This window comes from Oncorhynchus clarkii, unplaced genomic scaffold (assembly GCF_045791955.1).
Source record: "Oncorhynchus clarkii lewisi isolate Uvic-CL-2024 unplaced genomic scaffold, UVic_Ocla_1.0 unplaced_contig_9427_pilon_pilon, whole genome shotgun sequence".
NCBI lineage: Eukaryota > Metazoa > Chordata > Actinopteri > Salmoniformes > Salmonidae > Oncorhynchus > Oncorhynchus clarkii.
In genome coordinates, this window is record NW_027258719.1 from 43,121 (window position 1) to 57,832 (window position 14,712).

General features: G+C 45.6%; 1 protein-coding gene across 4 annotated transcripts; it reads right to left on the reverse strand.

Annotated features, from left to right (window-relative positions):
- Window positions 1–2: 2 nt before the first annotated feature.
- On the reverse strand, window positions 3–12,962 carry LOC139398312 (ATPase family AAA domain-containing protein 2-like). Of its 4 annotated transcripts, none has more exons than XM_071144373.1 (27): window positions 12,624–12,962; window positions 12,025–12,179; window positions 11,789–11,856; window positions 11,490–11,643; window positions 11,129–11,210; window positions 10,714–11,017; window positions 10,419–10,536; window positions 9,792–10,023; window positions 9,334–9,449; window positions 9,052–9,226; window positions 8,822–8,910; window positions 8,518–8,677; window positions 6,549–6,639; window positions 6,011–6,328; window positions 5,704–5,827; window positions 5,317–5,503; window positions 4,675–4,860; window positions 3,222–3,357; window positions 2,863–3,059; window positions 2,488–2,647; window positions 2,168–2,290; window positions 1,842–1,988; window positions 1,109–1,560; window positions 940–1,006; window positions 694–818; window positions 306–434; window positions 3–209 (listed from the first exon to the last, which is right to left on the reverse strand). In XM_071144373.1, exons 1-27 carry the CDS (start codon window positions 12,798–12,800, stop codon window positions 177–179), a joined length of 4,305 nt encoding a protein of 1,434 aa, XP_071000474.1. In that variant the 5' UTR covers window positions 12,801–12,962; the 3' UTR covers window positions 3–176. The 4 variants fall into 4 exon arrangements, with proteins under 4 accessions (XP_071000474.1, XP_071000473.1, XP_071000475.1 ...); XM_071144372.1 differs by having other exon boundaries at window positions 4–209; window positions 1,109–1,563; window positions 12,624–12,948; XM_071144374.1 differs by having other exon boundaries at window positions 5–209; window positions 694–815; window positions 1,109–1,563; window positions 12,624–12,946.
- Between the last annotated feature and the right edge of the window lie 1,750 nt (window positions 12,963–14,712).

Below are 14,712 nucleotides of genomic sequence, written 5' to 3' on the forward strand. Positions count from 1 at the left end.
ATACTTGTAAAAAAAAACACTTTAATTAAATAAAAGCACCAGTATACAAGTTGTTAGGAAATACACATCTGTATATTTCTATCAAAATATAGTTCTAGACTTGTTCTTTATACATTTAGACAACGGGGAAATACGTGCAATTCATGACTAGCTACATCTTTATTGTATAAAACTCATTATGAAAAATCTTCAATTTCATATTCCATTTCCTGGAAAGAGAATAAGAAAACGTTAGAAAAACTCAAAAATTGCTCAATGAGATGTTTCACAAGTTCATACAAATTAAAATGTCTAGAATGACAAACCTTCAGCAGGGCAGTCTTGTCGTAGTCTTTGCGATGTCTGTAGATACTCTGACATAACAAGGCGTATAGCTTCTCCAGTTGATAGACCTCATATCCCTCAGTCTTAGACACCGCTCTCTGAAGCAGCTCCTGAAATGAAGGACCAGAAAACCAGCTCAGCACAGAGGTCTTATATCCTTCATCTTGGTCTAAAGGAAGAAGGTGCCTCTGTCCGATTCCAGATCCATTTGTGCTCTTGCCAACTCTATTGCTGTCATTGTCATGACAATTCCAATAGACTGCCACTGGCTAGTTGCCTTAACCACAGATCTAGAATCATTTGACAACCTCCATTAGGAGGCTCGGGCGACGACCTGACCCTGGACCAGCTGCAGTGATAATCTGTTACCTTTAGCTTGTTGTGATCAACCACAGGGGACTGTGTCTTCTGGTCCAGTATCTCCTGGTCAACATCCATCACCTGCTGCATCCCCTGGTACTTCAAGCCCCGCGTCACACGCCTCACTCCTACTTCTGACAAGAGGACAGAGGGGAGGAGTGAGTGTACAATTCAACAAAGTTAACTTAAAAACAACAGAGTGTGTGTGTGTGTGTGTGGGTGTCGGTGTTCATTGTGGGATGGGAGGCTGCACACCTGTGGTATTCTCTTCGTCCACTTCCACTCTCGGAGGCTCAGTTTTGTCTGTAGAGGACGCCTGCCCCTGGGTGAATGAGGAAACAGTTGAAACAGAAAAATAAGATCAATTCAGCAGGAGAATCATCCATACAAAAAGCAACATCCATTTTACAACAAAATAACATACATTGTCTCCCCCTTCTGGTAAGAAGTGGTTTTTCTGGGCTCCAACCACCACTACAGGGTCCTGGGTGCCCTCACTGCTCTGGTCTCCAGCCCTAGCCTCCACAGCTACCTCCACCCTGGGCTGGGTAGCCTCCGTTGTAGCCTGGCTAGCCTCCTCCGTGGTCCGGCTGTCCTTAGTGTCTTTCTCCATGGGCTGTCTGTCCTGGTTCTCCTGTTGGACTGGTTCCTCATGCTCCATGGGGGTCTCCTCAGCCCCAGTGATCTCCAGCTCCTCCAGGCCTGACTCTGCTGCAGCATCACCCCCCTCCTCCTCCTCACTCTCTGCCCCTCTCCTCTCCTCCTCTTCCTCTCCAGACTCCACCACAGCAGAGTGGTCTTTAGAAGTGTGAGGAGAGGACCTTTTCCTGATGATGCCGTTGCACCAGCGGCTCTTCCTGCGCTTCTTCTTCTGAGCTGCTGAGAAGCAGATGACCAGATAATCAAAGCCAATTCAAAAACCACCTTTATGAATGACTGAATGATGAGTGTAAACATGGTGAGAGAAACTGACACGGTGTTATCATCCCGTCTCTCATTACCAGCAGTTAGTAGAGGATAGATCTGTAGAGGATAGATCTGTAAAGCTCTCCGCAGCTCATTCTCTATGGGCTAGTGGAAACAACAGTCTGTCTGCAGAGTAGTGAAATGCTAACCTGTGTAGCATTGTGTGTCTGTACGTTGAGTTGCTTGCTAACCTGAAGGGCGTGGCGTGGTCACAGCTGAGGGAGCAGCAGCGGTAGACTCCTTAGAGGGGCCTGCTGCATCGGTGCTCTTGGCATCCACTGCTCTGGTCTTGGGATGAACGTGATAGTAGGATGGAGCGAACCTTGAAGTGGAGCAACCTGGAAGTAGAGAGAGAGGCAGTTCATATTTAAATCTATCAGGAACGCTCTTCTTTCCTCCATCCAGGAGAGCAGCAGAACAGATCAACTGGTCCCTGAACAAATTAAAAGATCAAATGCATTTCTACTCTAGAACCATCTTTCTGGAACTACTCTGCACCAATAGAATAACACCTGACCTCTTGTGCTGCGGGACTCCTTGATATCCTCGCAGATCTTCTCAAAGTCTTCATCCAGTTCGTCTTTGACGATGGCCTGAACAGTGTCCTTCAGAGCACAGGCTCTGTGGCGGATCTGACGATCTGGAAAACATCCAGGACACAGACTTGTCATCAGTATGATTATGAAATGATGAATGGATTGATTCATGAATTAATAGTTGGCTGAATGAAGTAATGAATGATTAGTTGAATTAATAAATTAATTTATGAAATAAAGGAAACATTCTCCCACTACATCCTGTTATACAACAACATTCTGGATATAGCCCATTTCCTACCGGAAGGATCTTTGTCAGGGTTGTATTCCAGACAGTTCTTCCAGATGAGATCCACGTCGTGGACAAACTCCTTCACAGTCACGTACTTGTGAGTGTCGATGTTAGAGAGGACAGTGGACAGGTCCATGGGCTGCTCTATAACTGTAGCATAGTCAGGTACCTAGACAAGACCGTGATCCATCAAAACAACAGGTCAGCCATTCTCCACGTGATAGAGATTCTACCATGTCCATGTTTAGACAACATCTGGCCTCTTCTCTTTATTTAACCCTCATCTGATGTTTATACATGGCTCAGAGCGCGGCCCCCCGCTAGAACGCAGCCCGCCCCCTCTAGAACGCAGACACTTCTACAGCAATTGATGGTCAGTCTCACCTCCTCCAGGTCGACAGGCTTGGTAAAGGCCTTGAAGCGTTTGTCCTGAGAGAGGCGGTTGGTGACATCACGCAGGAAGAGGCGGAGCTCCCTGAGAGTGTCTTCCTCCTGCTCCTCCAATCGCTGCTGCTCCTTTTCTGTCAGCATCCTTGGGGGAAGAGGGGGAGCAACAGGAAGCACCTCCAGGGCTGCAAGCACTGGGGAGGAGAACAGGGAGGTTAGTGACTAACCACATGACTGAGCGAGTGCTGACAGCTTTGGTACAGAGAACGTTCTAGTTTAAGTTGAGCTTGTTTAACCATTTTGGACCATTATCCAGGATTCCACTAGAATATCTCAAGAGTATGATGCAGTCTTACCTGCTTTCTTCTGGGATGCAGGAGCTTTGGCAGCCTGGTTTAGGATGAGATCGTCAAAGAAGTTCCTTCTCTCCTGTGGGGTTGGGACCTGAACCTGGAGCACCTCTCCATACTCAGCACAGAACAGGTCCTGGACCTATGGGGGGGTGATGATTCACCAAGTGAACATAACATTCAGCTGAATGGGAATGAACGAGATCATTCTGACTGATCCCCTGCCCAGAAGCCCAATTCCAACCCTCCAGCTTCTCCCACAGGGGGAGGGAATGAGTGCACATTTTCTAGGGCTTGTGTCCCTTTGGTGATTAGATTTTATTAGGATCTCTTTTAGTCCTCGTTTGGACTAATCTTCCAAGAAAGAGTCCTTAAAAAACATCAAAATCCTACACTCACATAACACACAGCAGACAAAATACACTGCCATGTTGGTGATGTTAGGGGCGGTGTGTTCACTACATCCAACTGCTGTGGGGCGGTGTGTTCACTACATCCTGTTAGACTGCTGTGGGGCGGTGTGTTCACTACATCCCGTTACACTGCTGTGGGGCGGTGTGTTCACTACATCCTGTTAGACTGCTGTGGGGCGGTGTGTTCACTACATCCTGTTAGACTGCTGTGGGGCGGTGTGTTCACTACATCCTGTTAGACTGCTGTGGGGCGGTGTGTTCACTACATACCGTTAGACTGCTGTGGGGCGGTGTGTTCACTACATCCTGTTAGACTGCTGTGGGGCGGTGTGTTCACTACATCCTGTTAGACTGCTGTGGGGCGGTGTGTTCACTACATCCTGTTAGACTGCTGTGGGGCGGTGTGTTCACTACATCCCGTTAGACTGCTGTGGGGCGGTGTGTTCACTACATCCTGTTAGACTGCTGTGGGGCGGTGTGTTCACTACATCCAACTGCTGTGGGGCGGTGTGTTCACTACATCCTGTTAGACTGCTGTGGGGCGGTGTGTTCACTACATCCCGTTAGACTGCTGTGGGGCGGTGTGTTCACTACATCCTGTTAGACTGCTGTGGGGCGGTGTGTTCACTACATCCTGTTAGACTGCTGTGGGGCGGTGTGTTCACTACATCCTGTTACACTGCTGTGGGGCGGTGTGTTCACGGCATCCTGTTACACTGCTGTGGGGCGGTGTGTTCACTACATCCCGTTAGACTGCTGTGGGGCGGTGTGTTCACTACATCCTGTTAGACTGCTGTGGGGCGGTGTGTTCACTACATCCTGTTAGACTGCTGTGGGGCGGTGTGTTCACTACATCCTGTTAGACTGCTGTGGGGCGGTGTGTTCACGGCATCCTGTTACACTGCTGTGGGGCGGTGTGTTCACTACATCCCGTTAGACTGCTGTGGGGCGGTGTGTTCACTACATCCTGTTAGACTGCTGTGGGGCGGTGTGTTCACTACATCCCGTTACACTGCTGTGGGGCGGTGTGTGTCTACAGTACCTACCTCAGGGAAGAGGCTGCTGTGGGGGACATTACAGGTGGCCAGCAGCAGGATGGGTGAGAATGAGGGGATGTCCTGTAACAAGCTGAGGAAGGTAGCTCTGAGAGCAGACCCCACCGTGTCCCACCACCTCTGGATGTGAGGGATATAAAGGATAGTGGGGGACGTCCTCTTGGCCTCACAGAACATCTACAACACAACGAAACACATCATTACAGATCAGTGTTTATATGGACCTGCATGCCTCCTCACAGAAGAGCTAAGAGTCCAAACATACAAGACATCACATACTGCCCATCTCTAGGTTCATCAATACTGTCCATCTCTAGGTTCATCAATACTGTCCATCTCTAGGTTCATCAATACTGCCCATCTCTAGGTTCATCAATACTGCCCATCTCTAGGTTCATCAATACTGTCCATCTCTAGGTTCATCAATACTGCCCATCTCTAGGTTCATCAATACTGTCCATCTCTGGGTTCATCTCAAAAGTCTTTCTTTGACTCCTCTCTCCTAGGACCTTCTCCAAATATGTGAAGAATCAAGGACTCAAAGACTAAAGATGAACCCAGAGATGGACAGTCATGGCCGATGGCACAGGGCTCAATAGTGCACTATACAGAAAACAGGGTGTGATCCAGTACCTGAGCGCAGGCCTCCTCAGGAGAGGTGGTGCTGACTCCGAACAGCACGGCCATGTCCAGGGTGTAAACTGTGAACTTCTCCAGGGCATGGAGCACAGCAGGGGCCAGGTGACTGCTCTGACCTGACCCAGGACGCCCCGCCAGCAGCAGCCTGGGACGGTACGATGTGGGCTGGTTCAGCACGCTCCTGGGAGAACAGAGGAGAGGGGAGAGAAAAAGACTATAAAATACTTTACAAGACCGGAGCTCAATACCCATTCTCATAAAGTGTACACTTCAGTCCCCAACACAGATTTCAAAAGATGTCCCGTGCACACTTCAGGGAGGAGTGGGAGAAAGACACATTTGGAATAAGGATTTCTGTGCGTTGGACAACCTGTTACTCACCTGCTGAAATGCAGGAAGCCCCCAGCTGCCTTGGCCTTGTGAGAGAGACCGGTGATGCAGACAGAGGAGTCCTCATCTTCACTGTGCAGGAGATCAGCGTCTAAAACACCAGCTGGGAGGAAACCTGAAGACAAGTGGCGAAACATCTTAGAGCACGATAAACCAAGTATGACGTTCAAGAACACAATACAACATACCCATTCTTATACAACAGGCATACCAAACCTGGGTCATGTTTATTAGGGCACACTGTAGCAAAAGCTTTGGCAACAAAAAAAAATTAAATATCTTGTCCCAGTTGACTCACCGTTGTCTCGCTTATCTCTCTTGAGCCCCTGTTCTGCATGTGGGAACAGCCTGCTAACTGCACCCAGTACAGTCTGTAAGGCTGCACCAAGCAGTGGCTGGACCACAGGAGTCAGAGCCTTGGCCGGGGACGACACAGCTCTCTGGGAGGCTGGGACCGTCTTCCTCATGGCTGACAGGAAGTCCCTGCTGCCGATGGAGATAGATGCCACATCTAAAACCAGCTTCTGGGACGAGGAGTAGATCTGAGGGTAGCGTCTCCTCAGGGCACACAGAGCCGCCTCAGCACACACCGCCTTCATGTCAGCACCGCAGTAACCTAGGAGACCAGAGCAGGAGGACGTCGGGAAACAGTCTGACAATGCAAGAGAGCATCCTCTACATGTTCTGATTACACACACACACACACACCACACACAACATTTTCAGTGAGCCCATTGAAATATTTAACAGCTTGGAATTTTAAAATGACATTTGAAAGAATGGGTCATCTTTTAAAAACGATTGGTTGGTTTGGGAGGGATTAAAAGAAAACATACCAACACACTTGTCTGCCAGTTCTTCCAGGAACGAGGCTGATGGCTGGGGAGTCCACTGTCTGGTGTGGATCTGCAGAATATCCTTCCGAGCCTGCAGTGGACAAAAACATGACCATTTATGTCAAATATGAATGTTTCCAAAAACAAAATACCCTAATCTTAGTAGAACAAAGCAATGTTACCGGTTTACGTCTCACACAAGTGATCTTTTATCATACATACAGGACCAGTCAAAAGTTTGGACAGCTACTCATTCAAGGGCTTTTATTTTTCTACATTGTAGAATAATAGTGAAGACATCCAAACTATGAAATAACACATATGGAATCATGTAGTAACAACATTTTTTTTATTATTTTTATTAAATCAAAACATTTTATACTTGAGATTCTTCAAAGTAGCCACATTTTGCCTTGACAGCTTTTGCACACGCTTGGTATTCTCTCAACCAGCTTCACCTGGAATGCTTTTCCAACAGTCTTGAAGTCATTCTCACACATACTGAGCACTTGTTGGTTGCTTTTCCTTCACTCTGTGGTCCAACTCATACCAAACCATCTCAATTGGGTTGAGGTCGGGGGATTGTGGAGGCCAGGTCATCTGATGCAACACTACATCACTCTCCTTCTTGGTCAAATAGTCATTGTCCTGTTGAAAAACAAATGTTAGTCCCACTAAGCCCAAACCAGATGGGATGGCGAATCGCTGCAGAATGCTGTGGTAAACATGCTGGTTAAGTGTGCCTTTAATTCAAAATAATTCACTGACAGTGTCACCAGCAAAGCACCCCCACACCTCCTCCTCCATGCTTCACGGTGGGAACCAAACATGCGGAGATCATCCGCTCACTTTCTCTGCGTCTCACAAATTTGGACTCATCAGACCAAAGGACAGATTTCCACCAGTCTAATGTCCATTGCTTGCGTTTCTTTGCCTAAGCAAGTCTCTTCTTATTGTTGGTGTCCTTTAGTAGTGGTTTCTTTGCAGCAATTCGACCATGAAGGCCTGATTCACACAGTCTCCTCTGAACAGTTGATGTTGAGATGTGTCAGTTACTTGAACTCTGTGAAGCATTTATTTGGGCTGCAATTTGAGGTGCAGTTAATTGCTGATTTTTGAGGCTGGTAACTCTAATGAATTTATAATCCTCAGCAGCAGAGGTAACTCTGGGTCTTCCATTCCTGTGGTGGTCCTCGTGAGAGTCAGTTTCATCATAGCACTTGATGGTTTTTGCGACTGCATTTGAATAAATGTTAAAAGTTCTTGATATTATCCGGATTGATTGACCTTCATGTCTTAAAGTAATGATGGACTGTCGCTTCTCTTTGCTAATTTGAGCTGTTCTTGCCATAATATGGACTTGTTCTTTTACCAAATAGGGCTGTCTTCTGTATACCACCCCTTTCTTGTCACAACTGATTGGCTCAAACGCATTAATAAGGAAAGAAGTTCCACAAATTAAGTTAACAAGGCACATCTGTTAATTGAAATGCGTTCCAGGTGACTACCTAATGAAGCTGGTTGAGAGAATACCAAGAGTGTGCAAAGCTGTCATCAAGGCAAAGGGTAGCTACTTTGAAGAATCTCAAATATAAAATATATTCTGATTTGTTTTAACACTTTTTTTGGTTACTACATGATTCAATGTGTTATTTCATAGTTTGATGACTTCACTATTATTCTACAAAGTAGAAAATAGTAAAAATAAAGAAAAACTCTTGAATGAGTAGGTGCCCACTATTTTGACAGGTACTGTGTGTGTATGTGCGTGCACACACATAATATGATTTGAACAAACATGACCTCCATCAGTGGTTTATTCACTAGGAACCAAACGGAAGCAAACTCAACCAAACAGAGAGGGACCTACCTGAATGTGTCTACTAGAAATCTGTTTTTTTGTTGCAAAACTGTTTTCTACAGCGTGCACTAATGACTACAGCCGTGGTCACTAAGACCCTCGTCTCACCTCTCTGTCAGGCAGGCCAAAGAGGAACTCTCGGTCGAAGCGCCCAGGTCGCCTGAGAGCTGGGTCTATAGAATCCAGACGGTTAGTCGCTCCGATCACCACGACCTCTCCTCTGCTGTCTAACCCATCCATCAGGGCAAGGAGAGTGGACACGATGGAACTGTAAGATGGAAACACATACAGAACATTATTCCCACTTTACCAAGTCGTACTAAACAAAAAGATACCAAATAGCTAAAAACGAGAAGCAATAAATGTTTGTATTCAAATCAATTTGTTCCAGTGATCAACACAAGTGTCTAACCTGTGTATCTGGTCCTGTCTGCTTGAGCGGACGGGAGCCAACCCATCAACCTCATCAAAGAATATAATCGATGGCCGCATCTGATACGCCTAAAAGATTTGTAAAAAATAAAATAAAAAATATTTTTTAGTATTTCCTCCTCCCAACTCATCTTGGTTTCAACATCCTGGAACACAATATATTTCAGAACAAGAAGCCAACTTCCATGGAGAATAACGATCGGTAATGACCTGGTCGAAGAGAAGACGTAGCTGCCGTTCGGACTCTCCCACCCACTTGCTGAGGCAGTCTGCTCCCTTTCTCATGAAGAAAGAGACCTTCCTCTCTCCCTGACTGCACTCGTTAGCCAACGCCCTGGCCACTAGAGTCTTCCCTGTTCCAGGAGGTCCGTAGAACAAACAGCCCCTACACACACACACAGTAAGAATCTACAGCATCAAGAGCAACAACAGATCCTAGATCATTTCACCGTAACAGTATGGATGACTTTCTAAACATGTATTTCTCGCTACCTTGGTGGTTGGATCTTGAACCTCTCAAACACCTCTGGGTAAAGCAGAGGGAAGACCACCATCTCTTTCAGGGCAGAGATGTGTCTGGTCAGTCCCCCAATGCTGTCAAAACGCACCTAGAAAACAACGTTACACCATTTCAATGTTGGACAATGGTTGTCCGGGGCTGTCCCAGTTATCTATCCTTTCCCTCTTTCATTCCCCCTCACGGACTTAACATATGACTGGTGCGTCAGCTAGACTTACTGTCTGGTCTACCTGCATGGGGTCAACGTCAGCTAGACTTACCGTCTGGTCTACCTGCATGGGGGTCAACGTCAGCTAGACTTACCGTCTGGTCTACCTGCATGGGGGTCAACGTCAGCTAGACTTACCGTCTGGTCTATCTGCATGGGGTCAAGGTCAGCTAGACTTACTGTCTGGTCTATCTGCATGGGGTCAACGTCAGCTAGACTTACTGTCTGGTCTATCTGCATGGGGTCAACGTCAGCTAGACTGGCTCCAATCTTCATCCTGTCCTTGTGGATTCCCAGGACATCCTCCTTCAGTAGATTCATGGGAAGACATCTATTCACCGATCTGTTCCTGCTCTTCCTCCTCCTCCTCTGGAACTTATCATCGTCAGAGGAGGAGGAGGAAGAGGAGGACGACGAGGAGGTTGAGTCACTACTGTGGATGGCATGTCTTCTTCTACACAGTAAAGAAAGGAGTATGGCAGAGCCAGAGGTTAAGAGGTCAGTAACGTCACTGACTAATACAGACAACATAATGCACACAAATCAATGACCAAGAAACCAGCCATTACGGAAACCCTGATGTCACCACACATCTGACACACTGACAATGACTTACCTATCAGACACACTCCTGTGGATGCCAGAAATCAGAAGCACAAGGAAGTAGAACTTAGGAATGAATTGTGATTTGTTGTAATAGTTAGGAAAGAATGTTAAACTAAACTTGATAGGTCAGACATGGAAGGTAGTAGGTACTAGGTTCTTTAGTCTACAGACCTGTTGCCTCTCCTTATGTTGTAAGGGCTTCTCAGGCAGACCAGTAGAGAAAATGAACCTACTTCTACAGACCTGTTGCCTCTCCTTATGTTGTAAGGGCTTCTCGGACCAGTAGAGCTGAACCTATACCTCCGCCTGGATGGGGACAAGTGTCTTGAAGTCTTGAAGAAGATGGCCTTTGTCTTGGGCTCTGTGGGAAATAAAAGGTCAACCATGAGAAACGAGTAGAAGGACAGGTTATGGGAATAACAACTACTACTAAAGCGTGACAATAAATGTAGAGTCCATGCACCGGTGCTGATGGCTAGAAGTATACAGACTTCAGTGAAATAAAAGATGCAAATAGTTTCAACAGAAAATATCTAACCCTCCCGTGGTGCCTGGTAGCGAACGGCAGCTTTCCTCTGCCTGAAGTCATAACGTTTCTGGTTGTCATCTTCATCATGGTCATCATCATCGTCCTCCTCCTCATCATCATCTTCATTACGGTCGTCGTCATCGTCGTCGTCGTCATCTTCGTCATCTGCCTGATTATTTTTGCCTCCCTCTTCCTCATCATTCTCCTCTTCACTGGAGGTCACTCCATTTTTATTCTCTTGAGGGTCTTCACTTCCTTCCTCGGTTCTTTCAGAGGTCCTTTTCCTCTTGGCCCCAGCGTAGATTACAAGGTCCTAAAAAATTTTTAAAAAGGGGGAAAAATAACATTATTGGGGGGGACATCATGGTGATATTGAACTAAATCTATTATAAAGCTGTGAACCTGTAGCATGAATAATGTTGACCTCCTCTGTAGTATCCCTGCTTCTTAACCGGCGACGCATCTTCTGCATATCATCCATCTTCTGCAGCACTGCCTCAGCTGTGCTTTACGAATAGAATGGGAAAAAAACAAAAACAGGGACTGTTTCATTTCACCGTTACCGCTAGCTGTTATCAACTTCGCTGTTATAAACATGCAAACCAGACTGACAAGAACATGTACAACAGTGGTGACCCAACCCTCCTCCACGAGAGTTACTGGGGCATGATTCCTCCTGCCCCGGTGCTAGATTAGGGCTGGAGGGAAAACCCCTGTGGTAGATGGGTAGCTAGGAGGGTTGGCCACCCCTGATGTACGATGCCTGCTGATGGAGATGTTCTTACTTGGTGATGAGGCGGTTATAGAGGACAGACTGGTTCCTGGAGTTGCGCTTGTATCTGGTGATCCTGGAGCTGCGTCTCACAGAGCTGTCCTCCTCCCTGGGACGCAGAACAAACTGGGTCTTCAGAGTAGAGGCCTCTTCTTCCTCAACTTCATCTGGAAGAAGATTTATTTATTTATCATTAACTTGATGATAAACATTGTAGCTGACATAAATGAAACCAATGGTGTCTCCTTCTCGCTGTACTGTTGGAGGTGGCATTGATTCATTCAAAATGTGATGTAGAAATGATCTAGTTACCAGCTTCAGATTGCTTATCCCTGGATGACGCGGAGACTTTTCCATCGCCCTGCAGTCTTGGGGATTTCCTGCAGAGATCAACAAAATGAGAACATAAACATTGAGGGTTGTGATGACACCTTAGGTTTGTAAACATGTTTCTGTGGTCATGCATCTCACCGACTATACTGAGAGGAGTAGAAGCTGATTTTACATACAATGAATACCAGTTATCTGCATAAAACATAAGTAGTTACCTTGTGCTGTGTTCGCCAGTTTCCTCCTCTTTCTCAGGGGACTTGGTTTGGCCATTTATTTTAGCCAAGGACACCTCGTGTTTGACGGTCTGTCCCCTGGTCCTCAGGGATCCTCGTTTCGGAGGGCTATCCTCCTCCTTCACCATCGAGTGGCCCTATGTTAGGAAAACACTAAAACATCAGCTGCATTCACATAGGAATCCAGTCACTTTAAGTGTAGTAAGCTAACTTACAGCTGGCTAGCTATAGAAGTTAGCTAGCAGGCAACATAGCTGTCCACATTCAGAAAGAATCATTAAAGTTATTGTTAGTCAGTGGTACTTACTAGCCATCTAAAAGGGGCTAGCTAACTAGCTGAGTACCTCAACTCCACAATATATACATCTATGGGCGATACCCCATAGGGTATGTAAACTAGAGACAGGAGCTAACAGGCCAACTCATTTATAACATTAGCATAGAATGCGGTTAACTAGGCACATAAACAACATCAATGTCGGGCTAGCTAGTTAGCTGGTTAGCTAACAGCTGTCATATAGCTAACAAAAGCCGAGTTTACAGTGACATTTTATAATGTCAACTATCTAAAAGGGCCTCACATTTCGCGTGTTTTCAGTGTTACTGGAGCTGTCATCCAGGCCCCTCTTCAGCCGACTCGACTTTGTCTGCGATGCGCTCTCCAGCGACAGAAACTCGGAGCTCGTATCCAAGTCAACCCGGTTCCTCTTCCGAGTTGCTGGTTCCGCGCCCACGCCGCTGCTGCGTAGCATCACCATCCTAACTTTAGACCGATCTTTTTTAATACTAAAGCATAAATATGGGACTACTTAATTGTATCAAAACTGAAACGAATTAATAACATTCCTAGGTAATATAAGGCGCGTACTAACACACAACCCTCCCCAACCAAAACCCTTGATTTCTGGCGCCACAAACGTCACTGGAAGACAAGTGACAGCACGCAGTATCCTGGCGCAAGACAACATAGTTCATCATAAAAAGTAGTGATTATACATTTCTAATCCCCAATTATGTCATGCTGTATTCATATCAATGACCACATGAATAGCTATAAATAGTATAATTATAGAAATCTATCCCAGGGCCAACAGTGATATGTTCTTATATCATTCAGTTGTGCGGAAGGATATTATGGGAAAGATGTCCCGGTTATTTTTGGCGCGCTGTAAATTGCGCATTATGGAAAGCCTAGCTACAGGTTCATGATAAAAGCATTTTCTTTACCGTTATGAAAATATAACTGGTTTACTATAAAATGTCAATTATATTTGAGAGAGTTTTCTTACATTTTAATATCAACTATACTAAATGTCTAGAGGAGCTCTGTTTCATTAATTCTAAAATGATGGGGGTAATACAGTGCCTTCAGAAAGTGTTTATAGCCCTTGACTTATTCCACATTCTGTTGTTACACCCTGAATTGAAATATGTTTAAATATAATTGTTTTTCTTACCCATCTACACACAATACCCCATAATGACAACGTGAAAACATGTTTTTAGAAATGTTATTGAACATTTATTGAAAATGAAAAACAAAAAATATCTATTTACGTAAGTATTCACACCCGAGTCAATATTTTCTAGAAGCACCTTGGGCAGTGATGACAGCTTTGCGTTGTCATAGGAATGTCTGTATCACCTTTGCACATCTGGATTTGGGGGTTGTCTCCAATCTTCCTTGCATATTTCCTCGAGCTCTGTTAAGTTAGATGGGGAGCTGCAGCAAACAGCAATCTTCAAGTCTTTCCACAGATTTTCAATGGGATTCAAGTCTAGGCCACTGAACGACTTTCACATTCTTGTTTTGAGGCATTTCCAGAGTTGCTTTTGCTATATGCTTGGGGTCATTGTCCTGTTGAAACGTAAATCTTCCAACAGGACATTCTGCATTCTGAAGCAGGTTCTCAAGGATTTTCCTGTATTTGGCCCAATTCATTGTTCCCTCTATCCTTACCAGTCTCCCTTTCCCTGCCGCTGAAAAGCCTCCCCATTGCATGATTCTGCCACCACCACTTCACGGTAGGGATGGTGTTAGATGGGTGATGAGCTGTGCCTGGTTTTGTACAGACATAGTGCTTTACATGTGTCTTTCACATGCTTTTTTTGTAAACTCCAGGTGTGCTGTCATGTGGCCACTCTCCCATAAAGCCCAGTTGGTGAAGTGCTGTAGAGACAGGTTCTCCCATCTCAGCCAGGGAACTCTGGAGTTCTGTCACTGTGTTCATTGGGTTCTTGGTCACCTCTCTGGCCAATGACCTTCTCGCTAGGTTGCTCAGTTTAGTCAGACGGCCAGTTTCCAGGTAGTTCCATATTTTTTCAATTTTCAAATGATGGAGACAACTGTGCTCTTAGGAAAATCTCAACATTCTATAAAGTGTTTTATACCCTTCCCCAGATAATATGCCTCGTCACATTTCTATCTCAGATCTATGGACAGTCCCATGAACTTCATGGTATAGTTTCTGCTCTGGACATTGCATTTATTTTATGGTATTATGTAAATACGCAAACATACGTTAGGAGGTTCATGCCGCCACCTACTGTCTGGGCTGTCAGCCTGCTGTTCTTGAGCGTTAATTCATTACACTTTGTGACAAAGGGAAGGGGGAAAAATGTGCCCTACCAACTAACCCTACACCCATTAAAACCTCACCACTATACCAA